Genomic DNA, 21,578 nt, shown 5'->3' on the forward strand with positions numbered 1-21,578 from the left:
ACTTATTTAGGTGTCAGAGGGACCAAATTAGGTCTCCCCACAAGGTGTAAGCAGTGTTTCCACACACCTTAGCTGTTGGACAGCTCTCTTCTGTTTTAGCGCCCAAATTCGTCTGAATCATGTTAAATATGAATTTCACTGAGTTTAAACTGTGTTCTGCTGTTACTAATGACCGGGCACATAGAATGTTCATTTGCACCATATTTGGCATAAAATTTCTGCCTTTCTGAGCTGTGAGAAGTGAATTATAACCATTACATTCTTTTAGTGGCCTTTTGCATTACAGCAGCCAAAATGACTTATTTAGGTGTCAGAAGGACCAAATTAGGTCTCCCCACAAGGTTTAAACATTGTTTCCACACAACTTAGTTTATTGACTGCTCTCTTCTGTTTTAGTGCACAAATAGTCTGAATCATGTTAAATTTGAATTTCACTGAGTTTAAACAGTGTTACTGCTGTTACTAATGACCGGGCTTATTGAATGTTAATCTGCAGCATATTTGGCTTCCAATTTCTGCCTTTCTGAGGTTTGATAAGTTTATTATAACCATTATATCCTTTAACAGCCCACTTTCATTAGAGCCGCCTAAATTACTTATCAGGACCAAATTTGGTCTCCCCACAAGGTTTTATCAGTGTTTCCACACATCCTAGTTGTTAGACAGCTCCATTCTTTTTTAGCGCACAAATTGTCTGAATCATACGGAGGCCGAGAGAGGCCGTTAAGTACAACGTTAAGTATGGCTTCCGTACTAAACATCCCTGTGTAGAGCTTTTAATTGGGGCTGATTGGAAGTGGTGGCAGCTGGCCAGACTGACGTCAGGCCCAGCTTAAGAAGCACTAAACTTTCTCACCTGGCAGAGCAAGCCGAGCCCAACCCAAGCGCCGTTCCGCTCTGCACCACTCCAGCTCCAGATGATCAACCCCAGCTGGGCGCAACACAGCTCAGACCAGACCAGCTCGGACAAGCTTAGCTCAGTCTTTCTGTCTCTTTCTGGCTCCATTTCAAACTGTCAGGATGAATCAGTCAGCGATCAAACTATTTTGATATACTTACATCTATCTCGATGCTACAGTTACCAATATTTATCATAGATACAGAATACATTCATGCTGCTCTAAGAAGAGAGACTAATGTACAGTCACATTTTCTATTCAGCAATGTGTCATGCTGTGAAAAAGTCACTATATAAACAAAAAATATATGTAAAAAACATATTACATACAAAAAGAAAACTTCAACCATATATACAGTTAGACCCAGAAATATTTGGACATTGACAAAAGTTTTATTATTTTAGCTGTTTATGAAAACATTCAGGATACAATTATATAATCAATATGGGCTTAATGTGCAGACTCTCAGCTGTAATTTCAGAGTATTCACATTCAAATTGAAGCAAGGGTTTAGAAATTACAGCTCTTTAATATGTAGCCACCTCTTTTTCAAGGGACTAAGAGTAATTGGACAATTAGACTGCAAAATAAATAACAAGGCTACATGGGCTCTTCCCTCGTTAACCTGTCATCAATTAGGCTGTTATAAGGTCTGGAGTTGATTCCAGGTGTGGCATTTGCATTTGGAAGCTGTTGCTGTGAACACACAACATGTGGTCAAAAGAGGTGAAACAGACCATCCTGAGGCTGAAAAAAATTAAAAAATCCATCAGAGAAATAGCTGAAATGTTAGGAGTGGCCAAATCAACACTTTGGTAAATTCTGAGGAAAAAAAGACTGCATTGATGAGCTTGGGAACTCAGAGGCCTGGACATCCACGGAAGACAACAGTGGTAGATGATTACAGAATCATTTCCATGATGAAGAAAAACCCCTTCACAACATCCACTCAAGTGAAAAACACTCTCCAGGAAGTAGGTGTATCAGTATTTAAGTCTACAATGAAAAGACTTCATGAGAGTAAATACAAAGGATTCACCACAAGGTGCAAACCATTAATCAGGCTCAAAAATAGAAAGGCCAGAATTGACTTTGCTCAAAAAAACACCTGAAGAAGCCAGCCCAGTTCTGGAACAGCATTCTTTGAACAGATGAGACTAAGATCAACCTGTACCAAAATGATGGGTTTGGAGAAGAAATGGAATAGCACACCACATCGTCTGTAAAATATGGTGGAGGCGGTGTAATGGCATGGGCATGCATGGCTTCCAATGGCACTGGGTCACTTGAGTTTTTTGATGTGACAAGACAGATGCACCCATATGAATTCTGAAGTGTATAGGGATATATTTTCTGATCAGATTCAGCCAAATGCAGCAAAGTTGATTGGATGCTTCACAGTACAGATGGACAATAGTCCATATTGGAATAGTGGAATATTCTGCAATGGCCGAGTTAATCACCAGACCTCAACCCAATCGAGCATGCATTTAATTTGCTCAAGACAAAACGTAAGAAGAAAGACCCACAAACCAACTGAAGACCGCTGCAGTAAAGGCCTGGCAAAGCATCACAAAGGAGAAAACCCAGCACTTAGTGATGTCCATGGGTTCCAGACATCAGGCAGTCATTGCCTGAAAAGGATTGTCAACAAAATATTAAAAAGTACTTTTACTTAGGGTTATGTTTATTTGTCCAATTACTTTTGAGCTCCTGAAATGAGGAGCGTTTGTATTAAAATAGCTACAATTCCTGCATGTTTAAGCATATATTTTTGTTCAAACCTTGTATTAAACTTTAAAGTCTGCACTTCAGTTACATTGTAGTTGTGTGTGTATATATATATATATATATATACACACACACACACACACACACATGTTTGAACATTGGACAATCTGAGTGGGAACATAAGTAATTGTTTTAGTCATGATTTTACATGATTGTCAAAAGTTAACATCCATAAAAATGAAGAAATGTCAGGATCAAATGGTTTGCATATTTTCCCTCATCAAAAACACTGTTTTAACTACATCCTTCCCTTATGATCAATCGACTTTATTGTCAGTATTTTAACATCATTAATGTCCATCATTCAGAAATGTAAGATAGTCATAGTCCTGCTCTTGCCATAAAACATTTACACTGAATGGTGACACTAAAGACTCATGGAAGAGCATAGTGCATCACAAAAAATGTTGCTGAATAGACAGATGCCAACATTGTGACAGGACACACCACAGTTTCCTCTACTTGTTTTTGCTAAGTGTCCTCTGTTTCTCTGCATGCTCAACGAGCTTCTCCTCCACATAAAGACCTTTCCGCCGGCGGACAGCATTCACATATTTGAGGGCCTGGTTCACAGAATCTGCTTTTGCTCCAAAATGCAGATATTCTTCTTCTGTGGTAGGAACCCAGTATGGATCACTGCTGATCACCTGGTTTACAGAAAGAAAGGCAGTCACCATGTGTTAATGAACATAATTACTGAAAATAAGTTACAGTTAGGTGTGTACAGTGCCTTACAAAAGTATTCACCCCCTTGACTTTTTATCCATTTTGTTACAATCCAATCTGTAATCAGCAATTTCCCTCTGGGATTATTAAAGTACTTCTGATTCTGTAACTTAACTGTTTTTAAACTTATCTTATGTGGTGGATGTGAGAGCATTAATATCAAATAGATGAAGCAGTAAGATGACCTGTATGGTGACCAGTATGGAGAGTAAAATTAATCAGCAAATTAAAATAATAATGTGGATGTATATAAGCTACTTTCAAATAATTTGATGCTGTGCGACATTTAATTTTGTTAAGTTTCATCATCATTGCACACATTTCTTAATCCAGTCTCTCCATTGATTGGTAGGAGCGAATTTTTTTTTTTTTTTTTTTTTTGTATCAACCAATTACAGCTCTTACCACAAGTAGACATACAAACACAAACAGAAAGATATTACACACTGGTTATATATTGCACATGCATCCCTTTAAATAAATGCATATGCACTCGTGTTGTAGGACATATTACATCATACAAATACACAGACACAGCAGAGCAAGCTATTCTGAGGCTGCATTTTTGAGGACAAAAAGGCCTGATCGTCTCAAAATATTTCTTCTGATTACTGTGTACATTAATAGCCTTTGTCAGAACGTTTATTAGTCTCTAGAACCAGCTCTATGTGGACTAATCAACCAGTTCCAGTTGAAAAAAACCTTTCCCACAACATAATGCTATTATCACTATGCTCTATATTGGGGACAGTGTTAGCCAAGTGATGAGCAGCGTTTATTTTTTTTTAAATATGACACTTGGAGTTTAGGCCAAAACTTTCTATTTTGGCGAACTGGACCAGAAAGTTTTGTGTCTCTGGTCTGAGAATCTTCAAGATGCTTTTTGGTAAAAGTCATTTGTTTTGTGAGGAATAGCCTCCATCTGGCCCCTCTATCAAAAAGGCCTGAATGACCTTCTGCATGGGCCTCCTACCTCCACAATAATGGGAATACAATAGCTTCACCTTTCAGATTATAGGAATGTTGGTCATCTCTCTGACCATGGCCCTTCTTACCCAGTAACTCAGAGTTGTTTGGCAGCCAGATCAAGGGAGTGTCCTGATGGGTCAAAACTTTTTCCATTTTCCAATAATCAGGGGCAGCCTTTCGGTATAGTTAGTACGGCCTAATCTTTGGTATACTTTACAGAATCTGGCCTGAGAGATCTAAAACCATTCCTTTGACTTAATTCCCTGATTCCTCATTTAAATCACCATCAAGCACATTAAGATGATCAGTGGTAATCAGATGCACCTGGGCTCTATTTTGAGTGTCATAGTAAATGTTATAAACACCCATACAGCAAATATGTAAAACATTGTTTTCTAAATTTACAAAAATCTCAAAAAATATCTTTTTACTTTGATACTCTGGGCTATTTGGTGTAGAAATCTTTTCAAGAAAACTAATCAAACCAGCTTGGAAGTAACCTTATTGTCACATAATTGGAAAAAAGAAGGATGTGATCAAAGGACCTTTAAAGAAGAGGACTAACAAATTCTGCCTTTTCATAAAAGAATGGCTAGAGTTCACCTCCCAGTGGCTGAAAACCAGCTGTGGACTGGCCAATCCACTGGTCCTCTTGCGGATCTCATCAGCAAACCCAAAGCTTTCAGCAACTGGAAGAACTGCTGTGATGATGAACATGTCTGTTCCTTCCTTCATCTCTTCATGGAGGACACGACCCTCTCGCTTTCCAAGTACACCATAAACTCGGCCTGATGAAGTAGAATTGGGATGCAAAGAAGTCAGGACAACCACATTAGCAGCACAACTGAAGAGATCCCCAAGAAGATAAATTATCAAACTGTTTTTCAAAATTGGATCTTACTGCTTAAAACTAAACAGGCTGAAGGATAATTAGAGGAACTTTGAGGGTTTTCTATTTAACATTAATATAAATAGTAAAGGGCCCATAACATCACTCCATCTATCCGTGACATCACTGTATAAGTTATTTCATGTAGTTGATATGGCTGCAAATGTAAATTCTTCAAAGAATTTCATAAGCCCCTTTTTGTAGGGGGCTGTTTTGGCAGGCCAGATTTCCCTTCTCAGTAAAAGGGTTGGGTACAGTAATAATATGTGGCTCTACCTAGCTTACTTCACTCTAATTGGCGACAAATTGGGAAACTGTTCAAACACGCCCCCACATGCTCTTCCTCCATCCATCCACACATCTCTTCTCATCACAATACTCCGTCACAAATCCATATTGTGATCTTATTGCTAGTGGAAGAATTTGATCTCAGGATGTCGGACAGATTGCAGAGAGCTGGTTGCCCTGCTGCTATACACAGTGCTCATGTGTTTATCAGATGAGACAGCAATTCAAAATTAAATAAACTTAATAGTAACGATAGTGTTGTGGTCGCCACCTCCAGTGTTGGTACACACATTTCTTTGTTTGTTTGAAAACATTCAGGAAAGAGCTTCAGTAAAGTGCGCTGAACATATGAACACACATTCCCGTATTGGAGTGCCGTGAAGTTAGTTTTAGGTTGTATATTGGATATTCACGCTCCACGGCTTTGGCAGACAGAGCGGCAGCCACAGATCAGCGTTCCAGTATTGGCTCGAACAGGAAGCAAATGCAGCTGAATGAAATTTGCCAGATGATGTATCAGCTGGGGTGAGGAGGGAGAGGGGAGTGAAAGGCTGTTTGCTTGATGGTGTGCTCTGATTGGAGAATATGAATTACGTAGAAAGATAAACCGTTTTCTGATTTGATAATTTTTGAACAAAGAAACAAAGCTGCCCGTCCATGAACAGGTCCTTTGGTACACGGCCTAATCAGTGCACAACAGATCATATTATATCCCCAAAACCACAGAAAAATTTACTTTGTTATAATGGCCCCTTTAATAATTTGTGATCCAATTATTATATTTTGAATTGCAAATTTTCTCAACTGGTTAAATTCTTTGAATCATGAGCATTAGTTACCAAGCTAGGCTGGTTTTACTTCATAGAAGTGGTAAGATGTCATTGAGAACAGACCAAATTCAAATGAACTTTAATGGTAAAAAAGAGGTGACAGAAAATGGATCCTATTCCATTGAGAAATAATTCTCAAAGCATCCATTACAGAACAAAATCAATGATTGGATCTGAAGGACGAGGAGGAGGAAGGAAAAGAGAAAGATAACAAACAAAGCTATTTTCTAATTTGCTCAAATGATAAAACAGTTCTTAACAGAAGTTGCAGGTTTTTATGCAATGATGCCTTATGAAAAATATACTCTTACCTAGCACTTCTGCAGTTGCCATGATCTCACAGGTGTACATTGCTGCCATTAGTCTCTGGGGCTGGGCCTGGAATGCCTGCCGGCATGCCTCCTTCATGGAAGCAATCAGCTGACCAGAAACTGGCCCGTAGCAGTATGCAGAGGAAGCGTCTGTTCTTCGTTCAGTCAGGTCACGCTCTGCTGTCAGATCTACACAGTTTTCATGTGAACTGACTCCAAAAGCTTCATGGGAAACAGAGTCCTCTTTCAAGGCGTGTGGATGTTGCGAAAAAGCTAAAGACTGGACATCCCACCTCTCAACAGAGAAGCAAACTCCCATCAGGGGTTCCTCACACATGGGACCAGACAGAGTTGCAAGTTGAAAACCACTGACAATACTGTTATCAAAGTCTCGGAGTGGAGAAGCTGGAGCTCCAGCTGACTCACTGTGTCTGCCCTTAAGACATTGCCACATCGACACTCGGTTGTAGTCTTTAATGCTGTTCAGAAGAATATTGGGCCCATACCTGAAAAGGACATAAAATAATCTAGTTAGCCAAAAACATGGAGCAATATTAATACTAAAAAGGCTTTAAGAATTTGCACCATCATTGATAATCAAGTTTTTTTTTTTTTTTTTTTTATCAGAATAAACTTTGGCAAGTTCATGAGTACAAACAAGGAATTTGATTTCGGAGTCCAACACTCGCATTGTGTAATAAAATAGGCAGACAAGTAACAATGAGCGGAACAGCTACTACAATCCATAACATAAAAGAAAATATTCAGGGGAAAAAGGTAAGAAAAATAAATTGCTAAATTTGTTCAGTGAAATGCAACCAAGACAGACCTGCGAGGCCCAAAAGCCCAGATCCTTTCCACGGCATTCCGCCACTTTCTTCCTTGTAACAAGATCTCAAGATGCTCTTTCAGTTCCGCAATGGCCTCCAGGGTCCTGAGATTTATGTCCATGGTCTTCCCCTCCCTGAGGGACAAGTTTATCAGCTCCAGAGTTCTAATTAACTCTGAGCTTTTCTCCAAAAGAACAGTGACCTCTGTCCAGAAAGACAAAGCAGTTGACCTGAAGTCTCCAACAGGTTTCTGGCCATCAAAACTACATTTACATTTAGATTCACTAGCAATCAAACTCTGCATCACCTTTCCTATCCTTTATGTTTGATTTTAACTTGAAACATCAAAAACAACTTAATTCATTGGGACTGTGTGTTTTACCTTGTGGTAATGGGATGGCCCGCACACAGACAGTGGACAATCTGTTGGGAGTGGTGAGGGTAACAAGACCATCATGGTCCACATGCTGGGACTCAGAAGAACGATAGTGAGAAGGCTCTTCTCTCACCTGAAAAAACAACTGACTTGTAAACTAATGACTTGTTTTTTTTTGGCTGGAGGTTTTTTCTTCAGTTCATAAGGACTCACAACCTCATCAAAATTTCATGTATGAATAAGAGTAAAAGTTACTTCTTGTACAATTCTACTGAATGACCTCGCAGTATCTGGAGAAGACAATGACCCTGTCTTCCATCTTCAACATGCTGAACAAAAACAGTAGTTTCCTTTTTAATGGTTGACTCACCTGATGAATGACAGCAACTTTTTGTTGCTTGCTGAGCTCCTCATTCACCATATCCACTTTTGGAGGCTGTACCACAGTTTCTCTGAATGGAATGATGGGCTTAGACACACTAATCTGTATATTCGCAAACCTTTAGAAACAAATTCAAGAAAGTGAAGGAGAAATTTGTGTTACACTATCAGTCTAGTACTTTACTAAACCTCATGTCAAACCTATTCACAACTTTCATTAATTAACAAAGACACAAAACAAAGCAAGAAAATCAAAGCTATATCTACTTGATCCGTCAATAAATACACAGCTGTTATTTTTTCAAATAAACCTGAAATATTACAATGTATATTTGTGGATATATCACAATAGCTGTTAAGGCTAACGTCAACTGCTGAAAATCAAATAAACCACCAGCCCAGTTTATGATCTGTTTACATATTAACAAACATGCAGCTGGTTCCACAGGTTCTTGATCCCGTAAAAAAATATTACAATGTCTTTGGCATGATAACGTCTATTTGCACACTCTTAGCTCCTTAGGGAGCGTTTGTTTGGTACATCCAAGCAATTGCACAGGGTTTTACATCCTGTGAAGTGACTAGTACCTGGCCTTTGACTTGAACATTTACATCTTATCAGATGCTAAGGACTACTTGCACGCTTTCAGCCTCATTGAGGCGTTGTCGCTGCAATTAACTTGAACATTATGTCTTGATTTGAGTCTATATGTTATGTGTGTATTCTGAGCCAGTGTCTTAACAAAATATTATGGTTACATTACAATAATAAAGTGTCTTGATTGTTGAATAGACCTGCCAAATTAAATCTAATTTGGCAAAGAAACAGAATGAAAGAAAAATGTTTAGGTCCAGATTTTGACTTTTTCCAGAGAGCTGTGAGGGCAATCACCCCCTGATGGGAGACTGCATTCCAATGCTTTAAAATCACCCCACTGTTACTAGCTCATCATACATTACAATTACCTTGTTATGTTATTGCCTACTTGCACACTATCATCTCTGAATATCTAAATGTACATTTCTGTAAATGACATACAAACTTTTGACTTTTCATCTTTTTATTTTTTAATCTCTCTTAAACACTATAATGGAAAAAAAAACTGTAACCTGTGTTCATTGCCTGTTTGTTTGCTTGTCTGTCTTACGTGTACTATTAGTCAGAGTTGCCAAAAATAAATTTCCCCCTGGTAACACACAATAACAAAGAATCTTTGAAACTTTGGCAGGGTCTCCTCAAACAAACAAAAGAGGGCAATTAGGCCACAACTTTTTCCAGATAGGTCAGGTTCTGTTGACTGCTATTTGGATTAAATCAGGCTTTCTTTGTCGGATACTAAAATGTGTTTGAAGGTCTGAAACATTTAATCAAAATGTATTTACATAGCACCTTACACCATTCAAAAGATGACTAATAAAAACAAAAAAATAATAAAACAGAGTTAAAGCTGCAAATCAGCATTGGGGTGGCCAGCTTTTTGATACTACCACTCTGTGGTATTGTGAGCAAGCCTATACATAACGATCAGTAATTATGAGAATTTCTTTTCTCTTCCTGCGCTCGGTGAAGGCAGATGCTTTTCTTTCTCCTTTCCTCTCCCGTATCTGTCCTGATTCTGCTTATATAAATCATTTTGGAGCCTCTTTTTACATATCCTTCTATTTGTAAATTATGGATCTGGTCAGCTGGACTCTGAATGCCTCTGTGCCCCAGCGGGAGATTTGCAGCTGGACACACAGTGGACTCCTTGGAGGAGGCTCTCTGCCCATTTTATTGGTCGAGACTGTTGAAAATGCACCCAAAATTGGTTTTATAACAGGATTGATGTTTTTTGGAGCTGGTAGTTACCTGGAGTATAGAGAAATTCTGAAAACGTTTGCAGCTGTTTTGGCCCATGTCAAGGCTCTCTGAACTATGTAAGGGATAAGTCTGCTACCAACACTCAGACTGACATGGTGTGTACACAGAACTGCAGGCCAGCTGTGATTCCTGAACTTGCTGGCAGGATGGAATAGAGCTCGGAGAAGTTGGAAGTCTGGCTTTGGCAGAATGACCACAAATTTGGCTGTTTGGAATTGCCAATGAGACAAACCAGTGAGACTCTAAGACAGACAGAAAAACACGAGTAAGCTTGCCCAAAAACAAATGCAATTGTCAGAATCTGGCCTTGCTGAGCAATCACCATGTGGAATAAAATCAGACTAAGTTTAAAGCCACTGAAATGTGAGACTTTTACAGGCACCCAGGAGACTGCCCATCAAAGTAAGGGGTGCCAACACTACTATGCACCTAGCCCCCTCAGATCACATCTTTCTCTTTGTCCGTAGACTCTGAAAGCATCCACATTGGGGAAACTTGCAAACATGGGGGCAGTTCAGAATTGCAGTTGAGTACAGCCTGCTGCTCAACACTGGAACCTAACCAGCCGATTGTCATGGAAACGGCCTGTGTGTAACCTTTCTCAGCTGTTGCAGGAAAGCTGAGTTGACAAGGCACAGAGTGGTCTCCTTCGGCTAGGCCAAACTCTAAAGCTGATCTGAAGTCGTCCACTGCAACCTGTGCATGCCCATACAGTAAGTCTAAGAACACAGTCAAGCTAGGAAGGCCACGCAGAGGTCCCTGTGTCCACAGCCCAAGCGCAGGCCACTGTGTATCCAGGAAAGACCCTTTTGATCCCACACCATTATTCACAGACCAGCCGGCCAGAATGACTTCATCTCGAGTGCCATTTGTTGCGTGTGACACACGGTCAATGCGTGATAGTTGAGAGCTCTGGTTAGGTACCAAATGTCCGGCATCATAATTCTAGTAAGCCCCTCTTTAGAACTTACTGCCACCACCAAGTAAATGTAACTACAGTTCATTTTTAACATGTTTGTTTTTGTTTCATCCTGCCATCGTTCGATGATGCAATGAGCATTATCACATCATTGACAGGGAAGATTAATGTGAATTTAATGGTGTTTTATATAACCTTAGGATTACCCCTCAAGCTAATGACCTAGCGCTACAGTGCCCCCTAGCTTCCTAGAGAAATAATTGCATTAATAAAATCAAGTGTCCTAAAAGTATTGATTTTTACTAAGCAAATCATTCTTTAAAATGTTATTTTCTCAATGTTTTGTTTAACTCAGGATTTGTATTGTAAATTAGTTGAAACACATAAAATGTTGTTAAGCTAGTCCAACTAATTTATCCTCATTCCATAGTCTTTAAAATAAACCTTGGTTCTCTAATTTAGATTAGCAGTGAACCAGAATTACAGAATCATTCGGAGGGTGGTTTTCAACTATTGTCTGTGTTCTTTTGTTTTTTGTGTGTACATAGTTCCTTTGCTTCTTTTTATATTAATTTTGCTTAGTAGTTTAGTTAAGTTTCACTAGCCTAGTAGAGAGGATTTATTGATTGAAATATTATGTTAATTCAGATAAACAGCAGATAAACAGCAGTGGTGATTTCTCTGGATGTTCATTTTATTACTGGGATATTAAATTCTTGAACTTGAAGAGACGTTGTCACTCATTGCTGTTAAAAGAATGCCAGTGCTTGAATCACCCTTTCCACTATTGTCCGTTGTTTGGGATGATATTCACTGGACAATACCGAAGAGACTGAGGGTTATTTATTAAGCAACACTTAAAACAGTGAGTAATGGCACAACATGTGCCATCCCTGGCTGGGCATTCGTACACAAAGCTTGTGCTCCACACATATGACAATATCACATGTCACATTTTTAGACTTTTCTCAGCTAGTGATGTGATCAACTATAAATAAACAAAATTCAAATGCTTGAATCATTTAAGTTGTTAGGTGTAACTAATCTTACTGTCTGGACCACATTTTGTTGCACATTTGAGTCCAGATGCAGATAGGGGGTGCTCATAAGGCTAAATTGCTAATTTCCCTTAAAAGAAAGGTGAGAAGCATAAGCTTAACATGCTAGTAATTCCGGAAAAGGTTAAGGCTTCGAAAAACAATAGTAATTCCTGAAGAAGGATCAAGCAGGCACTATAGAGCTAGTACTTCCTAAAGGTTTAGCATCTCTTTTTGTGTCGTATCTGGCGTTGTGACAATAACAGTTGTTGTCTTAATGCCAAAAAGAGCCCAACAGATTTTACTTTCACAAGTGGAGCCTTACTGCTTTTGCCATAGTGCTCTGCTTGATTGATATATGCAACAAGCTTTATTACAATTTATGCTGGATGTATGGATGTGTCCATCCATACATTTTCTAACACGCTTATCCCTATTGGGGTCGCGAGGGGTGCTGGTGCCTATCTCCAGCTGTCAATGGGCGAGAGGTGGGGTACACCCTGGACAGGTCGCCAGTCTATCGCAGGCAAACAGACAGACAAACAACCATTCACGCACACACTCACACCTAAGGAGAATTTAGAGAGGACCATTAACTTAACAGTCATGTCTTTGGACTGTGGGAGGACTATGGGAGGAGAGAACCCACGCATGCACAACAATGGCTACCTACCTTGTTGCATGTTGTTCTAAACGGTGTTTAAAACTGGGATGGCCAAAAAGGGGAGTGCTCGGCAGTCCACCCCCCTCCGGAAGGTAGTTGGTGCCAGCGCAGCCCCCCATGCACCCCACCCTGGACCCCAAATGTCTAAATGCGAGCGGGGTAAGCCACCGGAGTGAGGTCTACACAATAAGCCACCCCCAGATGTCTTAGCATCTTAACAATGAAAGAATAGTATAGTCATAAGCCACAGGTTGAACTGTCAACCTAGGCACCTGTTTCTGCACACACAAATAAGTATTTGCAAAATGTGTATTTAAATATGCATGCATAGCTAGGCATGCATGGATTGGATCCTCTGTTGTTTTTGATAGCTTTGTCATAACTTGTGTTTGTTGTTTTTGTGTTAGGAAGATGGAGTCTGAACTTCTCATATCTGAAGGTACACCTGTGGCTGACTTTGCAGACAGAGAGGCAGAAGGTTGTTGTTGCAGATCTCATCAGCTTATCTGCAGATGAGGGGAGTGATAGTTCTATACCTTGCTGCATGTGATGAAAAGATTAAGTAATTGATTTAATTGGGAATCTGACTAAAAGGACTCAGATTCAAGAGGTTGTGGGACAGCTTACATTTTTATATCAGCGTAAGTCACAACTAGAAGATTAAAAATATTCTCAGTTGAACACTATCAGAGGACTTTGCCCACCAGGGGAGTGAGTGCTGCCAAACCTGAGTTCTCAAAGGCCAAGGTGAGGATGGAGGAAGCGGAGATCGAGGATCTCAAAACTCCTGATGTCAGGGTCCTGCACCTTACCAGGGAAGTGAGTCCCCCACCCTTCAGGTTGTAATGCCAGTTCAGACGTGACGACTGCATTAATTCGGGACATGACGGACTGCATTTCCCATTGAGCAATGTAGTCAAAATGGCCACCAACTCCCATCATGCAACACGGCCCAAAAATGGCCTCCACCCTAACAATGGAGCGGAGAGATAACGTTACTAGGGAAAATGTATTTATTGCGGCCACGCACGACAATCTGCCTTCTTCCCTGGCGCGCTGCCAACCCCGAAGCCGGGATTTCACTCCTGGATCACCTCGAAGTAACAGGGTTCTCCCCTTTTATTTCTTTTTCACCCACAGGGTGTTTAGAAGTCCCTGGGCAGGCGTTGGAAACTTTTTAGGTGTAGGTCAATGCTTTTTACTCCACGACAAAGTTGGATTTATTTTGCTGAATATTTTCTTTGTATGTGCATGCATTTGTGAAAGTGACTTGGCTGTTTGTCGTTCGTTGTCCGTGGAGACTCCGCCGTGAGTCGATTGTTCAACTTTTTTTTTATCCTTTTCCTCTCTCTTTGTTCGTTCTTTGCTTTGCTCATCAGCGGGTGCAATCTTTTTGTCCGAGCTCAGTTCGCGGTCTCCGTTTAAACTCCCCAGTTACCCACGCCCTCTCGAAGCGAGGTATTACCCCATCAGCGTAAGAGTGGTTACGTCATTAGGACCTCCTCTCATGCATCACGCAAATTGGTAGATCATACGTCATCATAGTCGCCATCTTGGATAGGTTTTGGGTGACTGAAATGTGGTGTTAAACGACCGTGAGCTGGACTTAGATTCGCTAACCGCTCATGTTAATCCATTTGTTTTTGTTTGTTCTTTTATTTCCACATATATTTTGTATGTGTAGTTTAGTAGTGAGTAAGATTTCCAAAGTCGTTGAATCAGAGAATTACTGTAACAGGGAATTGCTTTTGGTTCAATAAAAAAAACTGCGGAATAGAATTTGTTTTGTGTTCAATCTAATTCACAGTTGCATGGTTATTCAGAATTCAGAGCTAACCTCCTTTGGAGTTAACATCTGATATTAATACAGAGACAATATCATTGGATGGTGATAAGGAATAAGGATTTAAACTCTAATTGCAGTTACATTGGGGTACTCACAGCCTGCCGGATAAACCTCGTCAGTTAAAAGTCCGACCAGATCATTTATTCCAGCATAAATGAGTTCATAACAGCTAATTAACTAATGCATTAGTAGTATAAATCCTTACAAGCTTATAGCTAACATCACCACCATTTGAACTATATTTATGTTAACCCACAATGTAATAAAATTGTAGCATGGCCTTTTCCTCTCACTTTGTTTCCGCCAGCGTTGGGACAGCCATTCAAATGCTCTATGCCTTTGAATAAAATTGCAAGACCAAAGCTGCATCTTTCTCTTAATTAATGAGTTGTGTGCTTTCCTCCTTGATAACAATTAATATCCACCATACCGCGGTGGAAAGCCCCAAAGAGTATAAGGTAAATTACTCTGCAGACACAGTTAATTCAAATTGGAGGGATGAGCAGCTGTCACACCTAAGTCATACCATCTGTCCTGACTCTGTGCTACCCTCTAAGGGCCAGGAAAGTCATACAGGTGGCCAACACCAACCTAACCCACCACCACATGTCAGAGTTCACACCTTGGAAAACTCTCACTTAGATCAGGAGCATTCTTCCGTGCATCGTCAAAGGTTAGTTCAAATGTCTCTATCAGTTCATGAACATAGCCAACTTTATTTCCCAGCTATAGTCAGGTGGCCTAATTATGGAATAAAGCCTATTTAAGCTTTTCGTTCCCACTTTCTCCTGTAAACCTAACTTTGTCTTTTTGACCTTTAATTGACCTATGAGAAACTGAATTTGACCGGTAGTCAATCTGCACACAGTTTGAAAAATATAATTTAGGATAAATATAAGTGATATTTTTTTGTAAAGAAAAATAATTCATATTTTTTTTTCTTCAATGAAATCAAATTATATGTTGTTAATTCCATTGGAAGGCATCTCAGAGTGAAGGGGTGGGAATATTAGGCGATTCTTGTCCCTCATTATAATGCAAAAAGCGAATAACGACATAAAACTACTTTTAAGAATTTTGTTTTCAATATTGCCATTCGCAAAAATTGCTTTTATCTTTTTATCCATGTGATGTGTGAGGCTGAGTGTGGTATAGAAACATCCCTTTGTTGACGTTCATGCTGCCACACGTTCTCATTCATTACTTGGTTAGCTAGCAGCTGCTCTTTCAGGTAGCTAGCTAGATCCAGTAGGTTAGACTATTGTTTTTCAACTTGTGCCATCTACTCTCTGGACTCGGGAGTGGGTATTAGTTTACTTTAACCCCTTTGAGCAGAAAACATAATAATACCCTTTAAAAACAGACAACAAAAAATTAAATTAACAAATGTGAAGGACACAAGACATGTATTTATATTAGGGCTATCAAACGATTAAAAATTTTAATTTGAATCGATTAATCACATTATGTCGATAGTTAACTCAAGATTAATTGCAAATTAATTGCATGTTTTATCCTTTTATTTCTGAAAGTGTAATAGCCTGTTTGGGCATTTTAATATGCAATTTTGCAATACATGACACTAATAAAATACATGCTAGTACAAAAAATATTTTTATTTTGTTATTTTTCAAGCACTTTTGAGAATTGGAATGAAAACATCCTAGTGCCAAATGTTAAACTCTGGACTATAATGGCTAAATGACTAATCATGACGCCCTGATGTTTACACAATGTGTAAATAGATTTGTAAATAAATACCATGCCGATATATTTTTTTGCCTCTTAAACAAAGATAGACATGGTATTAGGCATTGATAAAAAATTTACATTTCAATAATGTCATAAGTTTTATTGTTCGTTTTTTCACTCTCTCTCACACACACATCTAATTCTGAGCTTTTACACCAACAATAACTTCTTTGAATATTTTTGCTTGCTGTTTATATCCATATTCATACTGTTTAAGCCTGGAAAAAGGTTTTAAATTTCCAGGTCATTCCAGTCTTACACTTTGCTTGCAACCGGGCAGGAGCTTAATACCCTGAAAGAGACTGTTTAGCAACTGTTTAGTAACTCCAGGTCCTTTGTTTGGCAACGTAATTCAGCCTTAGTTTGTCAAATACAGAGAAAACAAATTAATAAGCATTAAAGTACGGTTTATGGGTTGGGTTTCTACAATGTTATCAGCATGTTAAAAGCTCATCTTCAGAACCAATGTCTGCTCAAAATGGTGATCTGCACCAAGTAATCTACTTTCAGCAGTTATCACCGGTTATTGCACCGTGAATTGCAGAAAATACGTGCAGAGTTGCTCTGTCTGCCTTTACTACCATCGGCTCCTATGGCGGAGGGATATTTCAGCTGGATACAAAGTGTCTAGTGCAGGCAAGTCTCTTAATAACCGCTGTTTCGTCACTTATTTTAGAGCCCAAATAAGCGATTTCACTTTCAGAAACATGCCCAAAAAAACGCAACCCGTGACTTATAAAATTTACAAGCGCCTTTAGAATAAAAGGAGCCCAAAGTCGCATGAAATAAACAGTCTGTGCAACAGTGAGCGTGGGTCTGTTTTGCTACAGTCTCTAGTGCTCTTGAAACTACGGAAAGTGCCGAGGGTAAAAGAAACCTCAGTCCGGAGAGCACGGCGGTGAAAAAACATTAGGGAACGGTGTGTGTGTGTTTTGACGCGTGATTAACGGCGACAAAAAAAAGTGGGCTTTGTGGTCTAACGCGTTAAAACTGACAGCCCTAATTTATATACATTTTTAAATTCAGACGAGAGGGGGGGACTAATGTATCCCCCCCAGGGATAAAACATGAATGACCAGAGGGGGGGACGTCACAAGCAGAGGGGGGGTAAATCCCCCCCATCCCCCCCGGCAAATCGCACCCAGAATATAGACATGATGTAGCATAAAATGATAGTGTAGGAATGATATGAAGAATCATGTACAATTTCTTCCCCTACCCCATCTTTGTATTTCCTTTAAATGCAAAATACCGTGTATATCAACATTAATTTTGTAAATAGTGATGAGGTTAAAGGATCTTGGTCATATAAATGGAGTTCAGAACCTCCATTAGAAGAAGGGCGCCCTCGGAAGGCAAAGCTTTCGAGTTCCTTGGTCGTAGGCTCTTATTGTTGGGGATTTTAAATCAAATCTTCTGAGTGTGAAAGGGATTTTTCTTGGTCAAAACCAGCCGACAGGAGAAGGTCTGCATCCAAGCAGCATTGAAAATTGGTGTTATTAAAACATGATTAAATACTTCAATGTAGCATGAAAAAATGAAATATGTGAATAAAAATGTTAAAGGCATTACAAACTACTAAAGGAAGTACAAACTCGGTGAAGCAGAAGTTGGTGAGACCTTCTTAGAGCTACTTCCGGTTAGCAACATGCTAAGCGTTAGCTGCCAACATGGTTGTGTCCAGTATCACCGGGTGATTGTACTCTGTTAGTTTGGTCCAAATCCTGTACTGGGAAGTTCCTCAAAAAAGGTGCCAATACTTAATGTCACCAAAGCTCAGCAAAGGCCATGTGTCAGATCGGCCTCCTTTAGCAACTAAGCCTCACCAAATCTGGGCCCAGAACTCAACATTTCACAAAAATGGTGTGTAGTGCCATTTCCCACAGGTGAGTGGTGCTGTATTGGCCGGGGGGTAGTTCTTGCTGTTGCAATTTTTTCATCATTCATTCATTTATATCAGTTGTTCAAATTATTTATTTGTTACTTGTAAAAAAATAAATAAATATTGGGTACCCCCGAGCGGGTTGCGAACCTGCGACCTTTGGTGCACCAGCCCAACACCTAAACCACTGTACCAAAAAAAAGTGTCATGCTGAGCTCTGCATTTTTGAGAGGTCAACTGTGTCTAGGAAGTGGTTTTGAGAAGTTGTTTTTGGTTAATTTTGTCACCACGGTAACTTGAAATGGCGTCAAGTACAAATAGCACACTTTGCGGCGTCGAGACGCACGTTTTGATATATAGTTTGTGGGGGTACAGCCTACGGTTCGGGCTGTATTAACGGTGACGGAAGAATAAAAAGCAATAAAAATAAAGAAACCCTTATTAGGCGCATAACATAAGGCCTCCGCCATGCATTTTCAATGCATAGGCGGGCGCCTAATAAAGAAACCCTTATCAGGTGCATAACATAAGGCCTCCGCCATGCATTTTCAATGCATAGGCGGCGCCTAATAATAAAGAAACCCTTATTAGGTGCATAGCATAAGGCCTCCGCCATGCATTTTCAATGCATAGGCGGGCGCCTAATAAAGAAACCCTTATTAGGTGCATAGCATAAGGCCTTCGCCATGCATTTTCAATGCATAGGCAGGCGCCTAATGACCTTACTGTGGATTAATGAAGGCAGGTAAACAAAAGTTGGAAATTAATGATGTTTGAGTTCACAGTTTAAATAAGAGATCCAACGATACGCTCAATTTCTTTGGGAAACTAAATTGCAGTTAGACAGAATACAATGAAAGCTTATAATCATACATCTTCAAACAGAAAATACGCCTAAGAAAAAGCACAAATTCAGTTCTCCAGTGATCCAGCAGACCGATAGGTGTGGAGATCGGATAGGTGCGGAGATCTCACAGAACCCTAAGCAGCCAGATAAAAACCAACTTTATCACAATGCGAAATCAAAAGGTAACATTGGTAAAAGTTCAAGCCACTCCCAAGAAGTGATCACAAAGAAAAACGTTGAAAGTCTCTGCAGAGATTTTCTCATGGAGTTTGACGCGTGTTTAACTAAATTAAACAGCAACTGATTGAATCCAAAAGCGACCCAGAAACTTATCATGCCCCAGCATATGATAAGGTTGAAAATAATTTATAACACTGTTTATTCTGTTTTAACCCTTCCCTATTGTTTTTGGATTCAAGAAATTATCACGGTTAAACTATAGTTTTTACGATAGTGTTTAAAAATTTTGGGCTGTCAGTTTTAACGTGTTAACTTTGTTAGACCATAACGGCGACAATCTTTCTGTTGTGCGTTAATCACACGTCAAAACACACAGTTCCTTAGCAGCACCATCCGGATTGTGTTTCTTTTCCCCTCTGCGCTTTCCATAGTTCCAAGAATGCTAGAGACTGTAGAAAAAACAGACCCTCGCTCACTGTTAACAAGTCCGCTTATTTCATGCGACTTTGGGCTTCTTTCTAAACTCGGTTGTAAATTTCATGAGTCGCAGGTTGCGTTTTTTTGGGCTTGTTTTCTGAAAGTGAAATTGCTTATTTGGGCTCTAAAATAAGTGATGAATAAGAGTTATAAAGAGACCTGCTTGCACTATAGACACTGAGTATAACCAGCTGAAATATCCCTCCACCTCATTACGTGCTGGAGCGCATCCTCCTCCAGACTGACATATGAGCTGAGGGAGTAAAGGCAGAGGGAGGAGCAACTCTGCCCGTATTTTCTGCAGTTTACAGTTGCAATAACCGGTGATAACTGCTGAAAGTAGATTGGTTCTGAAGATGAGTTTTTACACACTGTTAACATTGCAGAAACCCAACCCATAAACTATACTTTAATGCTTATTAATTTGTTGTCTTTGTATTTGACAAAGTAAGGCTGAATCACATTACCAAATGAAGTACCCTGGAGTTACAGTGTCAGCACATGCAAGATGTGCTAAACAGTTCTCTTTTAATGTTATTAAGCTCCTGCCCCAGTTGCAGGCAAAGTGTAAGAGTCTGGAATGACCTGGAAATTTTAAACCGTTTTCCAGTCTTTAAAAAAAACTGAGTATGAACGTGGATATAAAGAGCATGCAAAAATATACAAAGAAATTATTGTTGTTGGTGTGAAAACTATGAATTAGATGTGTGTGAGAGAGAGTGAAAAAATGAACAAACTTGTGACTTTATTGAAATGTAAAATTAGTATTAATTTATATGTATATGCGTAAGACCATGTCTATCTTTGTTTAAGAGGCGAAAAAAATATTTCGGCGTGAAAACAGGTATTTCTTAACACATTGTGTAAACATCAGGGTGTTATGATTAATGATTTAGCCATTATTGGCCAGAGTTTAACATTTTATGGCACCAGGATGTTTTAATTTCAATTCTGAAAAGTACTAGAAACACACACACACATATATATATATATATATATATATATATATATATATATATATATATATATATATATATATATATATATATATTTTTTTTTTTACACAGGCATGATTTTTATTAGTGTCATTTATTGCAAAAATGCACGTTAAAATGCCTAAATAGGCTTTTACACTTTCAGAAATAAAAGGATAGAATATGCAAATTTGTGATTAATTGACAATTGTAAACTATTGACATAATGCAATTAAAATTTATAATCATTTGACAGCCCTAATATGTATATATAAATATAAAAGAGGGTCAGACCTACCTCAATCCTGCCACAGAAACCTTCAAACTATGATAAATTCTTCATAGCTAGGGTCAGTTCTCTGCCAAACATTGCTCAATCACTCCCAGAGACAAGTTGCTGATGGAATTGAACCTTGAATGAACTGTCTTCTTGTCCACAGTAACCCAGTGACTCTTTACTGTCCAGATCATGGCTGATAAACCTTTGGCAAATCCGAAAATGGAGATTCGGATCTCCATTATCAGATTTGAGGTGGGATGTTGTGCAGTCACCATGTGGAATAAAAATTAAATGTGACACTTTTAGAGGCAGCCAGGGACTGCCTCTCACAGCAGGGGGGCTCACAGTATAGGGTAGTTCTCGCGTGACGTCAGCGCTACATCCGGGTCCCGTGGGTAGGCAAAAACAGTACTGTTCTCGTCTACAACATGACAAAACGGGTGATTTAGAGCGTACTTTTAGTTAGTTTATTTTTGGAATCTAAACAATGCCCATGACTTGTTGTGCTCCCGGTTGCACACAGAGGCATTCCAAATCGTTGGATGTACGTTTCTGTCGTTTACCGAAGG

At 39.3% G+C, this 21,578-nt stretch overlaps 1 protein-coding gene across 1 annotated transcript in view; it reads right to left on the reverse strand.

Moving 5' to 3' along the window:
• Positions 1-1,269: 1,269 nt before the first annotated feature.
• The window catches only part of efl1 (elongation factor like GTPase 1), a 111,837-nt gene continuing 91,528 nt past the window's right edge, over positions 1,270-21,578 (reverse strand). The window contains exons 19-24 of the mRNA XM_036140730.1: positions 8,280-8,409; positions 7,916-8,042; positions 7,533-7,737; positions 6,704-7,209; positions 4,989-5,173; positions 1,270-3,337 (exon numbers count right to left, since the gene is read on the reverse strand). Coding sequence (XP_035996623.1) covers positions 3,149-3,337; positions 4,989-5,173; positions 6,704-7,209; positions 7,533-7,737; positions 7,916-8,042; positions 8,280-8,409 — 1,342 coding nt within the window. The 3' untranslated portion in view covers positions 1,270-3,148. The remainder of the gene's footprint in view (positions 3,338-4,988; positions 5,174-6,703; positions 7,210-7,532; positions 7,738-7,915; positions 8,043-8,279; positions 8,410-21,578) is intronic.

Source organism: Fundulus heteroclitus, chromosome 8 (genome assembly GCF_011125445.2).
Source record: "Fundulus heteroclitus isolate FHET01 chromosome 8, MU-UCD_Fhet_4.1, whole genome shotgun sequence".
NCBI classification, from domain to species: Eukaryota; Metazoa; Chordata; class Actinopteri; order Cyprinodontiformes; family Fundulidae; genus Fundulus; species Fundulus heteroclitus.